Source organism: Populus nigra, chromosome 4 (genome assembly GCF_951802175.1).
Source record: "Populus nigra chromosome 4, ddPopNigr1.1, whole genome shotgun sequence".
NCBI lineage: Eukaryota > Viridiplantae > Streptophyta > Magnoliopsida > Malpighiales > Salicaceae > Populus > Populus nigra.
The window spans coordinates 4,310,423-4,326,068 of NC_084855.1; the positions used below are offsets into that span (position 1 = coordinate 4,310,423).

The 15,646-nt window shown below is 34.9% G+C and overlaps 3 protein-coding genes across 4 annotated transcripts; 1 reads left to right on the top strand and 2 right to left on the bottom strand.

The window, feature by feature from the left end:
- Positions 1–867: 867 nt before the first annotated feature.
- LOC133691185 (ubiquitin-NEDD8-like protein RUB2) lies at positions 868–2,914 on the bottom strand. Of its 2 annotated transcripts, XM_062111579.1 has the most exons (4): positions 2,736–2,914; positions 1,576–1,835; positions 1,241–1,367; positions 868–1,111 (listed from the first exon to the last, which is right to left on the bottom strand). In XM_062111579.1, the coding sequence occupies exons 1-3, from the start codon at positions 2,826–2,828 to the stop codon at positions 1,256–1,258; spliced, it is 465 nt and encodes a 154-aa protein (XP_061967563.1). In that variant the 5' UTR covers positions 2,829–2,914; the 3' UTR covers positions 868–1,111; positions 1,241–1,255. The 2 variants fall into 2 exon arrangements, with proteins under 2 accessions (XP_061967563.1, XP_061967562.1); XM_062111578.1 differs by having other exon boundaries at positions 868–1,367; positions 2,736–2,913.
- A 1,100-nt stretch (positions 2,915–4,014) lies between these two features.
- Positions 4,015–7,565, bottom strand: LOC133691369 (uncharacterized). Its single transcript, XM_062111841.1, has 9 exons — positions 7,335–7,565; positions 7,180–7,231; positions 7,006–7,079; positions 6,710–6,811; positions 5,729–5,881; positions 5,456–5,507; positions 4,968–5,041; positions 4,323–4,412; positions 4,015–4,242 (listed from the first exon to the last, which is right to left on the bottom strand). The coding sequence occupies exons 1-9, from the start codon at positions 7,457–7,459 to the stop codon at positions 4,221–4,223; spliced, it is 744 nt and encodes a 247-aa protein (XP_061967825.1). The 5' UTR covers positions 7,460–7,565; the 3' UTR covers positions 4,015–4,220.
- A 3,622-nt stretch (positions 7,566–11,187) lies between these two features.
- Positions 11,188–15,641, top strand: LOC133691597 (polyadenylate-binding protein 3-like). Its single transcript, XM_062112176.1, has 7 exons — positions 11,188–11,636; positions 12,352–13,127; positions 13,245–13,322; positions 13,417–13,506; positions 14,094–14,390; positions 14,912–15,136; positions 15,242–15,641. The coding sequence occupies exons 1-7, from the start codon at positions 11,378–11,380 to the stop codon at positions 15,461–15,463; spliced, it is 1,947 nt and encodes a 648-aa protein (XP_061968160.1). The 5' UTR covers positions 11,188–11,377; the 3' UTR covers positions 15,464–15,641.
- The last annotated feature ends 5 nt before the right edge of the window (positions 15,642–15,646 follow it).

Consider the following 15,646-nt stretch of genomic DNA (forward strand, 5'->3'; position numbering starts at 1 on the left):
GCAAGCGATGGTTTCAACTGCATAATGATCTTCCCTTAGCTTTAAATTATTAGTGGCACTTGGGGAGATTCTTCAATATTATATGTTCATGAATATTTAGCCATTTGATGATTAATTTGATCACCTGACCCTGTTCCACACCCTTTGCATGTATGTATATACACATGATCTGCAGGTTTGTTTTTCGCCCATGGCTACGTGCAAAACGCGGTAATGTATCGGTTCGTATTGTATCTGTCATCAATTTTTTACTGGGGAGCGAGCCTCCGCGCGTCTGCAGCTATTAAAAATGCTATCGATGGAGTCGAAGCCATTCTTCTTGTTATCACCGTTCACCTTGCAGAAGCTTTTACTAATTCGGTGACTTCATTATCGTTATTTCTACAACTGCTGCTTATACATGTGTAAGCTGGCTAGATCAAAATATATTATTTTATGTGTTACTGTGAAAAATTAGTGGACTTTCATGTATTTTTGTTAACGAAGATATATAGTTTCACCATTCCTCAAACTTATTGACAATGAAGTTCTATTGGATATGGTGCTGGTGGATAGACAGAGCAGCTATCAGAGAACCATCATCGTCTTCCGGCGGTCAAGTATCAACAAACATTGGAGAGTAAGCAGAAGAAGTGAAGAGAGTAGAGCGCGTTTCAACACTGTTTCCTTTGTGGACGATCTTCCTGGTGTATGGTCTGGTACAGGCAACAGGAACACTTTATTCCTTGAACAAAGTGCCCGCCTGGATTTTCGCATTGCTGACAATAACTACGAACTCCCTTCGAATGCTTTCTTCATTCTCAGGTCAAGCATATCCTCAGATAAAGTATAAATCCAATCAATTGGTTTGTGTTGACTATTCAGAGATTGCTCATAATACTAATGGTTGAAGTAGGTTTCAGAAATTGGATACAACATGACATCATGGAAGATAGTCATCTGGACACATACTTTTTATTGTTAGCAATCCTAAGCGGCGGGAACTTGTGTCTCCATGCTCTTGGCAGAATGTCCAGCCACCACAAATGCACATGCATATCAACTGGTTAAAAGCTCAAAAATACATGTGACGTGGGCACGAGTGAACAAGTAAAACAGGCAATGGTTTAACCTTGCAAAAACATAAGAAAGCAGCAAGCGGAGGTAGTGTAAGATAATTGAACAATCTTGTTTATTGTGGATTCTCATAACCCCATGCTGTACTTGTATGGAAGAAGCTTGGATAGGTAGATTTTTATACCGTTATGAGTGCAATTCAAAGACATCCACCCCTCAGAGCAAGAACAAGATGAAGCACAGAGCCACCCTCAATATTGTAGTCACGAGCTGTCTTATCATCTCCAAGCTGCTTGCCAGCATAAATAAGCCTGCAACCAGCAGAAAGCATAATAAAGGAATGTGGTTGTGTTAAAACCTCACTGTAGTTTGCCATCCAGATGGAAGTTTTTAAAATGCAGCATGGTTCGGAAAAGAAACCAGGTGATGTTACTACTACGACACATTAACAACTCCTGTGTTACTGATAAATTAAGCATGCGGCTACCAAGGGTATCAAAAAAAGAATCGCATTGCTACCTTTGCTGCACTGGAGGAATTCCCTCTTTCTCCTCAACCCGTTCCTTAATCCTATCAATGGTATCATTTGGTTCAATGTCGATTTCAATTTCTTTTCCAGTTAGAGTCTTCACCTTGATCATAGTTCCTCCCCTGAGCCTCAAAACCAAGTGAAGCGTCGACTCCTTCTGGATATTGTAATCAGCAAGAGTTCGCCCATCTTCTAATTGTTTACCAGCAAAAATCAATCTTTGCTGATCAGGAGGGATGCCTTCCTTGTCCTGAAAAAGGTACACCCAACAAAGTCAGACACGAGTTTCAGCTACTCAAGGTAAAGGAACATCAATCATCAAAACCAAACAAACTAAACGCAAAAGAACACCAACTTGTTACTGCTGCACTAGTTGAATATTCTTGACCAAAGCTTTATCAATTTGTGGGAATCGAACAATACAAAATATAGTTGACTATTGTTGCAGATAAATTAACTGCACAACGGCTACCATTCACTTGTCTAACCAAGAAAGTGTCATGGCTCTCATTCACGCTATGAAGAAACACACAAACAATTGATGGCGACAGGTATTAAGAGCCTGTTTGGTGTTTTGGTACTACTACTTTTTAAAATGATTTTCACTCACAAGTACATTGAAATAATAATTTTTTTCATTTTTTAAAATTCATTTTTAATATCAATTTATCAAACTAAAAATTTTAAAAAAAAATATTAATTCAAAGAAACAAAAAATCAAATTTTTGCAAAAGTGCTTTCCAACGCAAAAACCTAAGTCGGGCTTCAGATAATTTCCATTGAATATTCTAGAGTTCACAACTCTTCTACTCTATCAGTTACATCATCGCTAATCCCAGAACTGCAGTTACTTAAAGCATATAATAACAGTACAAGATTTTACTAAGACCACAAAGAGAAGCCAAACCCATAAAAATTCAAGGCTGAAACGAGTCTAAGCAACAAAATCCAAAGCCTTATTTTAACTCATGAGAAACACCAAGCATTATTCGATTCTACTGATAATTAAAACCGCAAAGACGAAACCAAAAATAAATAAATAAAATCTTTCCGTCAAAATAAACAGACCCACAAGAATTTTAGACGAAATAATAGTAAAAAAGAGAGGAGGAATAATTTAAATTTAAAAAACAAAACTGAGTTAAGGTACCTGAATCTTGGCTTTAACGTTGTCGATGGTGTCGCTACTCTCGACCTCGAGAGTTATGGTCTTGCCAGTCAAAGTCTTAACGAAGATCTGCATCTTCTTCTTCGTTTCTGTCTTGTCTTATCAGACTTGTACTTCTCTAAAAAAACACTTGAGCTCTCCTACACGATCGATGCAGAGAGACAAGTACTTATACTACGCCTATTCAGTCCTTTATTTCTACGGCGCTCTTGTTTTAGTCCTTCCGTAATCTTTTATTTTTGTATATTTTCCTAAATTTGATTGGATTGTATTAGCAAAGCAAATAATTAAATTTCAATTTACTCCCATGAATTTCAAATTTATACAATTGATAATTGTTTTGAATTACACACAAGTCACTTTAATTGTGGTAATTACATTTATTAAAGATATATTTTATTTTTTATAATTATCAGCTGAAAATATTAACTTCAATTATGATTTATTTTACATATTAAATTTCTGTTGGACTCACCTTATTCTCTATCTGAATATTTTTTTTTTACCAGACTTCAGTTTCAAAAAAAAGCATGCCTGGCCTTGCAATTAGTCCTCAGCATACATGTGATTGAAAAACCTATTTCAATCAAGGACTAAATTTTAATCACAAAATATATGAAGGGCAAAAATAAAAATAAAGTTATAAACCATACTAATTTTTTCTTAAAAAAATAGAGACAAAAATTTTTTCATAAAAATTAGATACTAAAAGGATATATTTCAAAAATATATATAATTCATGGGTGGTTTCAGTGGATAACTCTAGGCAAACCCCACCAAACCAATTAAATTTGGGGTTTTGTTGTTTTTAAATTAAATAGTTATGGATAAGTTATGACATGGTTATTTTTGTGTTTTGTTTTTTAAAATTATTTTTTTTATAGTAATTTTAGATTATTTGATATGATAATATTAAAAATAAATTTTAAAAAATAAAAAATATTATTTGATTGATTTCTAAATAAAAAATACTATTAAGTAACAATTGACGAGGTTTATACAAATATAAATTCTGGTTTGTAATTTTGTAGTACAATTATGATTCAATTTATGAATATGTCAACAATTGTCATAAGCAATCACCCTGTCATAAAAGTCCAAGACAAAGCGCACACCAGAATGGTATTTAAGCTTCATGTCCATCAACTCCTGTCGTCTAGATGAGTTTCACGTCCTTTCATACCTGTTTTCTGCCCTACCATGGACAAATAACTGTGCGGCTCTTAGGAAATAATAAAAAAAATATGTGCAATGGAAACAGTTCATGAACACAGCAAGTTAATTTCCAAATCTTTCCGCAAACAAAGGCTAGTAACACACAGGTTCTTGGAAGGAGAAGTTAGAATCTTGATGCTTGATAGCTCAATTGCAAGACCATTATAATTAACATTTAACTTCCTCATTTTTCTGCCATAATGTGATTGTATATGTCGAAACATCAGCGTGAACAAATCACTAAATGACCATTCATATGTTCATACTCCTCAACCTGCCACCCATAATATTGAACCCAGAAACACTTAAAGCCACCGCAAGGATTTAGAACACAGAAAAGTGCACTAGACTTGCCTGTTGCCTCTATTGAATAAGATCAGGTAAACTGGATCTTGAGAAGTAAGCTGCAGCAGCTGTTTCACGATGTAGGCGCAAGTAGTAATGCTGAATATTGTAGGAATGAAATATCAGTACTTTCAAAAGATATCGAATTGATCAGCTTTGGACTTGAAAAGAAAAGGAAGATAATTATAGAAGAAAAGTGAGCAATGTATCGTACAAATCAACATTTTATTTCAGATTCATTAAATATATTTTCACCATGTATCTGCTAGATTCTTTTATCCCTGATGGCCAAACATTTTCATAAAAAACATGCAAATAGCAATTTATACTTCCATATTACATCAACAATGGCACACACTGTGTGAGACTCGGTTTGGGCACCAAAAGAACAACATGGAAGGAAAAGCAAAAAGGTAAATAATAAATATCGTTTTATCAATTAAAATTTCATTCCTCTTTGGTATGTATCTGAAAATTCCTGCATCCCAAATGGACAGATGGTTTTAAATTGCGTAAAGCAACTGCAGATCATACATATAGCAACTTTATCTTCATAATGTTTTATGACTTCCTGGCAACTTTTTGACTCTCTCTTGACAGCCAAAGCAAATCATCCTTTATATTTGAGAATCAAGGCTATGGACGAGATATTACCTCCCAAAGCAAATCAATAACAATATCCATAAGAATGCACTGATCCAACTTGATTCCTTGTAGGCAACCCAAACCTAAATTCACAAGGAAGGACACTATTCATTTGAAAGAAAATGCACAAGGATATTTAGTAAAACCCAAAATTTACTATGATTCTCTCGGTAAATCAAATCACCACTAGACTTTAATATCCCAAAAGATCTTTAACAAATTTTTAAAGAAAGTCAGAATCTTGTGAAATTGTGAAGAATGATACAAGCATAAGGGTTTATATCATTGTGCATCCTCTCTGCAAACAACTGTTATGAATTTCTTGAAAAAAATGAAATGTATCCAAGTACCCGTGAATCACACATGTCAAAGAAGCTAGTGAAAAAGAATCATTTTTAGAGAGCCTTTTGTGGCTTCGGTAGAAACTATATCAAGGTCTTAAAATTAACTTCAAGAATAAAGGAGCAGAACAATGTAACCAAAATAATTCCACCTACCGAAAGAGCCACGACATTGATATAGAAGTCAATTAGTGTTGCAACCATCCAACTGCGAGCATGCAATATACAATCAGTATTATAGAAGATAACAAACTAGCAAATATCTCTAATGAATTAAACAAAAACCAATGATTAGATATAAACAACATCTTAAAGAAACAGAGAAATCTCTTCGTAGCTTTCTGCCCTGCCCCACCCAAAACAAAGGCCAGTAAGAAGACCTTTTAATAGAAACGAGGCTCATCATGGCTAAGGAAACTGAAAACTTACGGAGTAAGAAGCTCTTTGCGAAAAGGAGAACCATCAGTTATTAAAGTGTAAATCAAAGTTCCCAGCATCAGAAGACCCAGAATGCTGAAAGCAATCCTTGCAGTCACAACAGCAGATTGTTTTGTCTTTTGTTCCACACCCCTATAAGCAAGTCTGTTTGTCAATGTATGAGCAACTATTACAAAAAGGGAAAGCGGGTGAGATCTGTAGAGCTTGTTGAATCTATTTTATATGAGTTGTGAATAAACTTCTAAAACATAATAACCCAAAAAAAAAAAAGATTTCAAAGAATCATGTACTGGTGGTATGGAAGATATTCTCTTCCTTCCAACAGATTCCTAACTTGTTTTGTGTCCAGTTAGAACGGAATTAAGAATCAGAGCAGTAAAACTCTAAAATAGCAGTTTACCCATCAAGAAGTTCGATCCTTTTAAACAGTAAATCACCATCCAGACTGCTGTTGATGTCTATGAAGGAAAACCTCCAGTTTCAAAGAAAAATTCCCCTCTACAACACATTATGAATTCCACACATGGAATAAAGTTTTTACTTATGAACAGTAGCATTCAGGCTTCCATCATCAAGCAAAGCGGTGTGCACAAAAAAATTAAAATCAAGCTGCAGCATGCTTAGCGTCATGGCTACAATTGCCAGATACAAAACTAAAATGTTTGAGTTGAATTATAAACATTGGAGCTTACATTTTACCATGATCCAAAGGTTACTGATTCAGGGCATCGAATTAGGTCAGGAGTGGTTAAGCACATGCTTATCTGCTTCTACAAAAGCAACACACATACACACGCAAGACACAAGCTTTGAACAACCACCACTGCAAAGCAGAACAACTGATGGGGGGGGGGGGGGATGGAAACGGGAATAACTTCCAAATCCTATATGGGCTACAGCCTTACTTCCTTATTTTAACAATACTCCAGCATGAGAGCGTAATTCTAGAAACCAGAAATTCAAATCACATACTTGTTTTCGTGCCGCAATAGTACATGATACAGCGGGTCTTGCAAAGATTCTTCAGGCGACAACTTGAGAAGTTGAATAAAAATGTAGGCGCACGTTGCAATGCTGAAGATATTGAACAAAACACAAAAAGATTAAACAACAAATCCTGACACTATACGGCAAGACTATATTAAAGAAGTGACTTTTTGACACTACATCCATTTCTATTAACAACCACCACCACATTTGAATTAATTTCTCAAAGGGATTTGCACTTAATGGGACAATAATTAAAGTATAATAACCATAAAAAATACCTTCCGGAGCATATTAGCAAAACTATCCAAACTGTTGCAGTAATAAAGTTCGATTCCTTGTAGGTGATCCAAGCCTGATAACCACCAGAGAATCCTCTCAGTTGAAGCACGTATCATATTCTTAAATCTTAGGAAGCAAAGACTATGTATATTGGAAGAGAAGGAAAGTGGTACCGCTAAAGCTATAATATTGATGTAGAAATCAACTAAAGTAGCGGCCATCCACCTGCAACATAAAAGAGAGAGCAAACAGATTTTAGAATTTTCATTTACTTAGAAAACTCTGAAAGTGGAAAGAAAATATTTGACATGGAGAGAGTTTTATTTACGGGGTGAGGAGGTCTCTGCGAAATGGGAAGCCATCGACGTAGATGGTGTAGATGAGAGTGGCCACCATTAAACAGCCCAATACTGAGAAGAGTGCTCTTAAGCCATTTGATAGTGGAATAGCCATTTTTTTTCCCTGCAGAATACTGTCTTCTCCAATTCTACTATACAGGCCACAGAGGGGAAGACGGAGACGTGGAAGACTGAATGCAGTTGCTTCGTTTCTTTCTTTGACTGAGAGGCCAGTGGAGAGGCTGAGTCCACGTCATCGCTAAAGGAGGGGGGCTAAGATTGTAAAATCGGCAAGCGAAGGAGATATGTACGGGCCGAGTTAGTTTCTCGGCTCAGTGCCGTTTACCTGACTCGAGCTTAAGGCGTGGTTCCGCGTCAAGACTCCTGGTTGGGCTTTTCAGTGAGACTGCTTTATTGTTCTAATTTGTTATGAATTGATTAAAAGTAGGGCTGTTGGTGTGTGGTACGAGATTTAAAAAATACAAATAAAGTGAATTATTATAATAAAAATTATTTTAAGTGTATAAAAATTTATTTCTAAATATTTTTGATGTAATAATAAATTAAAGCATTAAAATAGTAAAAAATAATGAAATTATCAGTGACTAGCGGTGAGAGATAAATAAGAAATCACTTTATATATATATATATATTAACAAACATAATTCAAATTCAAAATAAATAAATTATAAATTATGCAATACAAATACAATGTCAAAAAAATATAATTTTAAAATTTAAAATATTCATAAATAGTCAAGATTAAATAGAATTTTAACTTAAAGTAATTCAACTTGAATAAAATACAAATTTGATTTAATGGCTTTTCAAGTCCGAAACGAAACATGTGAAATGAAATCGGAACATTCTGGCCGAAATTTATTTAAAAAATCTGAAACAGATCGAGATTTAAAATGAGATAAAATTTATTTTATTTTATTTTATTTTTTAAATTAGTATAAAATATTTTGGCTATTCCAGACAAAACGGAACAAAATTAACAACTATAACACTCCCTTGTTAATTAACCCCGAGACAAGGATTTGTTTTTTAATTTAGTTTGCTAACATGACTGTCAATGAGTCGTTACATTATAGAAAATAAATAAAAAATAAATATTATGGTATTTTTATTCTGCCACTTTGAAAGAAAACAGTGTAGATTCCGAAATCGTTTTCTCTTTTCTTTTTTCGATGGGGCTTTCTATTTTGTTCCTAATTTTTTTTTTGTCCTTTTATATTATATTGATTGGAATTTAGATTTGGTAATTTATTTTAATTTTTTTTCTGTAAGGTTATTGAGGTGTAATAAAAAAAAACATCTTGTTTGATTTTAGAAAAAAAAATGTTTTATTACTTGCACAGAATTAAAATCCCAAGGACCAAATTTGACAATTAAGCCAAAATGCAAGCTTCTTTTTTAAAAGTTTTTCATAAGGTTCATTTTTATAAAGTTGAGCCTCCAAAATATTTTTCATTTTTAACCCCTTTAGTTCAAACCATTTACTTTTTAGTTCAAATCTTTTTCGTTTAGCTAACGATCCATATCTATTAGAAAGAGGAGAGAGTTGTTGAAAAATAAAAAAAAGAAGATAAAAAAATGCTAGTTGTTTATTTTCCAATAACCACAAAGGTCAATTTTCGTATTAGTAGATTTTCCATTTAAGTGTTTTGCCCTTAATATCATCAAAAAAACTAGATTTGGGAGCTACTATTTTTTTCATCTTATTTTGATTTTTTTTTTATCAATTAAATATTATTTTGAGGTTAGATATAGATTTATTTGGGTTTGTGGGTGCTTTTTAAGTATTTTCATGTAAAATTTGTTGAAAATAGATTTTTTAAGACCAAAAGGCTAAGCTTGCTTTTTGACCACTTGAGGGGGGTAAATCTAACATAGTTAATGAGTGTATGTGACACGTCATTTGATTTTTTTTAATAAATAGATAATATATTTTTTATCCATTTTAATAAATAAATAAAAAATAGTCAGGAACATGTGCCTGGCTATCTTTTCTTCCATTTTTATTACAATTCATTAAGATGAATTAATTTGATTTTTTTGGATATTATTTTGATTAAATATCAATTGATCTTTATTTTTTTTAATAACATTGTAATATTTTTTTTATAGCATTAAAAAGCATTTTTCAATACAATTATCTGCCTTGTTTTTCTTCTTAATTTTTATTTGGTGACTTTTCTGCCCATGTCAACTTTTGTTGTCATATAATCAAGTAAAAAATGAATTCCAAAAAAAAAAATTATTAAATTCAATTGGATCTACATTTTAGAGCACTGGTTTGGAGGGTTGATTCGAATTGAAATGAGTTAATATAAAATGTTGTCATCTTAATATATAAAAAAGGTTCAAACGATGCCATTTTTAATTTTTTTAAGCTAGTTCGAGTTTTAATCGGATCATATTTTAAGTTACAAAGTTAACCAAAACACATTGAGTCGGGTGGGAGCCGACTCAACTTGAAATCCAACCAAGCAATGGGCTCGATCGAGTGGTCTCCGAATTGGCATGCCAAATCAGGTTTGATAACAATTGAAACCCAACTTGGATACTCATTCTTGTATATCATCATGATAATGTTTGATTACTGTATCACGATGAAAAAGACAATAAGAGCGAGGACATTGCATAAATGAGAGACAAATATATAATTATGTTTAGTATTAATGTACAAGACATAATGATTGTCTCTATATCTTTATCTGATTAACAGTGGACATGACAAAATAAATTATAGAAAATTTAGTTTACCCTTGATATATAATATTGTCAAACTTATATATATATATATTAAAAATAACTATATATTATTTTTTATTATTATTTTAGTTTTTACTGAGTGTTAAAATTAATAATAGTATCATAATCCTAAATATTAAACTTTAACCGATCGAGCATGGGACTAGGACAACTCGAGACCTTGACCGATCCAGATTTAAGAAAAAATAAATTAAGGAGTGATGTGGCCTAACCCGGTTAAAAACACGAGTTGACTCGTAAATTGATTGATCCATGGTAAAACCCAATAAAAAACAGAGTAAAAATTCATTGATATTTTTTACTGAAAATTTTTCTTGATCAAAACAACGTTGTTTTAGGGTTGACACTTTCAATCCATAACCCGAACCTTATCCGAGGTCAATCTTGAAGTTGTATTTTAAAACTACAAGAACAACTACTTTTATTGCTTTATGCTTTAGTTGAATAAGTTTGAAATATTTTTTTATGGGGACATTTTAGAATAAAAAATTAAAAATATCATTTAAAAAGACAAGTTTTTATGTACCTAATGCCTTTGAAAATATATAAATTAACTAAAAAAATATCTGAATAACATATTTATTTTTATATTTTTGACTTTTCAGCCACAAATATTTCTTCAACAATATATATTTCTTTCCCCACTATATTGCACTATAATATTGCATGATCATGGGATCCCACCAATAAAAAAAATCACCCGTTTACTCTCCCTTCGTTTTTTTTATTTTTCAATTCTGCCCTCCATATTCCCTGTCATCCAGAAGTGAGATCACCAACGTGACGTCACAGAAAAATAAATAAATAATAATAATAAAAAATCCATCCAAAAAGAAACAAAAGAAACAACTTGCAGGGGAGGATCCCCACAAACAAAGCCTCGAATGCCACGCATGGACTCTTCCACCAGAAACAGCTCGCACGTGCGATTCTTCACATGTTTTTTCACTTCCTGAAGGAATCCAACCGAAAGGGGAAAAAAAAACCCGGTTCAAGTCCCTTTCTTTTCCCCACGCACACATATATAACTCTCGCTGCCTCCCTCTCCATCCTCTCCCCCAACTCCCCTCCACTTCTCCCTTTCTAAAGAGGAAACAAACCCAAAAAAATAAAACATAAAAATAAAAATAAAGAATTCAATTCCGTTTACGCAGCCGACCCTATTTTCTCTATTTACATCTGTCCCCAATCACTCCACAAATATATACTTTTTTCAATTTATTCTTTCCGTTGCGAGAGAAGAAAGAAAAGAATGGCTGCAGCGGTTGCGGTACCAGTGGTTACGGATCAAACAGCGGCAGTGGTTGCTCCTGCAGAGGAAACGCCTGCAGCCGAACAGTTTCCGAACAGGTCGCTCTACGTTGGGGATCTGGAGCATAACGTCAAAGAAGGACAACTGTTTGATCTGTTTAGCCAGGTGGCGCCGGTTGTTTCCACTAGGGTTTGTAGGGATCAGGCTGGACTAACCTCGCTCGGCTATGCTTATGTCAATTTCAGCAATCCTCAAGATGGTAATTTTCTTCCCATTTATACGATTGTTTGGCCCTTGTTTTGTTGTTTACTCTGTGATAGCAATCTGTTTTCACGTGTTAGTCAATGTGTGAGTGCATGCATCAGTTTTTTCATTAAATTTTATATATTTTTATTGTCCTGCAGTTTTTCTCGTTGTTAATTCGAGTGTTTTTTGTTGTTGTGATCAACTTGTGTGTTTTTTAATTTTTTTGAGTGCGTGGTGCCAATGTTTTTGTAGTGTCCTATTTATTAAGATCAATCTGGTTTTTTTTTTACTGCAAAGATGGAGAGAAGAGATTGGAGTTCTTCAATTGATGGTTGCTTCCTTTTTTTTTCTAGAAGAGATTGGAGTTCTTCAATTAATGCTTGCTTTTTTTTCTTGTTGTTTCTTAGTTTTTTTAATCCTTCAGAAACTTTTTGTGCAGAGTTGATAAATGCCAGCCAAAGTGAAAAACAACTCCCTTTTAAATTTTTTTTTTTCTGGGATTTATCCAATGTTTCTGATACTCTTCTCCGTCACCCTCCCTCACACCCTTTGAATGTAGCACATCTTAGTTCAATGACATTGGAAATGATGTCAATTCAAGTTTGTGTGTGCATATAATGTCTTTGCGACTGGAAATACGAGGGCAGACACCATTTTTCCTCAATCGTTTTGCTAACAAAACAAACTTCTTAGCATTTTGACCCTGATTGTCATTTTGCAAACCGCAGCTGCAAAAGCAATGGAGGTTCTGAACTTCACCCCTTTGAATGGGAAACCTATCAGAATTATGTTTTCTCATCGTGATCCTACAACAAGGAGAAGTGGACATGCAAATGTCTTTATCAAGAATCTGGACACTAAAATTGATAACAAGACCTTGCACGAAACATTTGCTTCCTTTGGGCCTGTCCTTTCCTGCAAAGTAGCTGTTGACAACAATGGTCAATCAAAAGGTTATGGCTTCATACAGTTTGAAAACGAGGAAGATGCTCAGAGTGCAATCAACCGTTTGAATGGCATGTTGGTAAACGATAGAGAAGTTTATGTTGGACCTTTTGTTCGACGCCTAGAAAGGATTGAGGCTAATGGGTCACCAAAATTTACTAATGTTTATGTTAAGAATTTGTCTGAGACAACTTCTGATGAGGACCTTAAGAAAATTTTCAGCAGTTATGGTGCCATCACCAGTGCAATTGTTATGAAGGACCAAAATGGGAAATCTAGAGGTTTTGGTTTTGTGAACTTCCAGAGCCCAGATTCTGCTGCTGCTGCTGTTGAGAAGTTGAATGGGATGACCTTCAGTGATAAGGTTTGGTATGTTGGGAGGGCCCAAAGGAAAGGAGAAAGGGAGGCAGAGTTGAAAGCCAAGTTTGAACAGGAAAGAAATAGCAGGTATGAGAAAATGAAGGCTGCTAATCTCTACCTAAAAAATCTTGGTGACACCATTGACGAAGAAAGATTGAAGGAATTATTTTCTGAGTTTGGATCTATAACATCATGCAAGGTATAATCTATTTACAAGTAATTGTTACAATGCAGTTGCTTTTGGAAGTGATAACTGGGTTATTTTTCCATGCAAATAAATTCAATTTTGTTATTCATGTACTGATATTCCTTCCAGGTCATGCTTGATCAACAAGGGTTAAGTAAGGGCTCTGGTTTTGTTGCCTTTTCTACACCAGAGGAAGCTTCAAGAGCTGTAAGTTTTTAATTGCTAATTAGATCTTGCCATCTGGCCTTTTACATTTGCAGTTGTTGTATATTAATTTGTTACCACCAATTTTTATTTTCAGTTGAGTGAAATGAATGGAAAGATGATAGGAAAGAAACCCCTGTATGTAGCCATTGCCCAACGCAGAGAAGAAAGGATGGCTCGGCTGCAGGTGATCTTCATCACTGCATATTTTTCTCGTCAAACAATTACTTTTCTCTTTTTTGTTTCAATAAGAAAGCATTTGTTGCTGGGAAGCATGTATTTATTTATTCATCTTTTTATATGACCTGTAGATGACTTGCATAGCCCTCAGAGCTGTTTTATACCAGTGGCACCTGTAAAAAATGACTACTGAGCTCTTCAATATCTTTGTATCATTGTTGTTGGTAATCTGGATGAAGATTTTGGTTTACAGCAGAAAGAGCTAGTTTTTTGCTTTTGTTTTTAGGATTTTTGGGGAGTGAAATAATTCAGATACCCTGTAAACCACGATCCAGATGCAATTGGACAAAGCAAGATAAATGCAGGAATCTGAGGGTTGCTTTTAAATTCACTATTTACTTTTCAACACCCGAATTTGATCTTTTCCATCACTATTTTCTGCAATACAGTGTAGTGTATAGTGAGATGAGTGTTACACTTGTTCAAAAGTTCAATAGTTTGAAAGTATACAAGGGTAGAATCTGATGTAACGCCTATTTTCTCACTTTATTTGTGAAATGTATATGGATTATCTTAAACGATGTTTCTTGTCAGGCACATTTTTCCCAAATTCAGGCACCTGGACTGCCAACTTTACCTTCAGGACTTCCTGGATATCATCCTGGCACACCTAGGCTTGCACCACACCAGCTCTATTTTGGCCAAGGAACTCCTGGCATGATGCCCCCTCAGCCTGCAGGCTACAGTTTCCAGCCGCAACTCTTGCCTGGAATGCGTGCTGCTGTTGGCCCCAACTTTGTTATGCCGTATCAGCTGCAAAGGCAAGGACAACAGGGGCAGAGGATTGGTATGCGGCCTGGAGGGAACCACCAACAGATGCAGCAGCAGCAGGTGCTTTATTGTTTACATGTCTTTCAACATTTCCTTCCTTTATCTGTCACTCAAGAACACATCATATTTCCCTTCTTTGCCTGTTATATAAGAAAATGTCATGTTTCCCCTTACCTAAGAAGTGTGGTCGGTAATTTTCACATGTTAATTATACTGTTCTACATGAGCAAATCCCTTTTAATTTTACCTAGTTTTTATTGCAAAGAGGCACTTGCTTGATTGAAACTTCATGACTAAATTATGAGATATTATTGCACTTCAATCTGTTGGAAATGTTTTGTCCAAACTTTCTTCCTCTGATGGTTAATTGCATGGTGAGAGTGGTCGCTTTTATTTTCATCATTACTTGAGCTTTTTTGGCTGACTGCATCGTACTATTCTCATTTGTGTTTCATATCATGGGTTAATGGTACTCTATTCGGTGTTGCTCCTAATCTTGATATGTAACTTGTAGTTGATTCAAAAAATATTCTGCTACAAGTGTTCGCCTATGTCTGATTTCCGCTTCATTTTGAATTCAGCTATTGCACCGGAATACTAATCAGGGCTTAAGATACGTGGGCAACGCAAGAAATGGCATAGATTCGTCTGTGGTTCCACAAGGTTTTGTTGGTCCAGTGATGCCGTTGCCCTTTGAGGCTTCAGGGATGCCTATAACTCCTAGTCATGCCCAGCCAACCACTCCAGTGCCAATTTCAACTCTCACAACCGCTCTGGCTTCTGCTACACCGGAGAACCGCATGATGGTATGTAACACCACGTTGCCCCTCCACTCTGGGAGAATGCTTTTTATTTGGTGAAGATAGATGTATGAAACATAAACTTCTTATCTTTTTATACATCTCTGGCAGATGCTGGGTGAACAGCTTTATCCCCTTGTGGAATGTCTGGAGCCAGATCATGTGGCAAAGGTGACTGGGATGTTATTGGAGATGGATCAAACAGAGGTGCTGCATCTTATTGAATCTCCAGATGCTCTCAAGAAAAAGGTGGCCGAGGCAATGCAAGTCCTTCAGGAAGCTGGTGCTTCTAGCGTTGGTGATCAACCTGGCTCCTTGGCACTCAATGAATGAAGCATAGCTTATTTTCGTGGGTAAATACAATGATTGATACATTGGTGTTTATGAGCACGGTTTTTAGGGCTTGATGACCCCACCCTTTTTTAGAATTTTATCTGAAACTAATATTATAGGACCTTACTTTATTTAGTGGATCGGCAGCTTAGACTACCGAATTTGAGCATGACAGCGATTTTT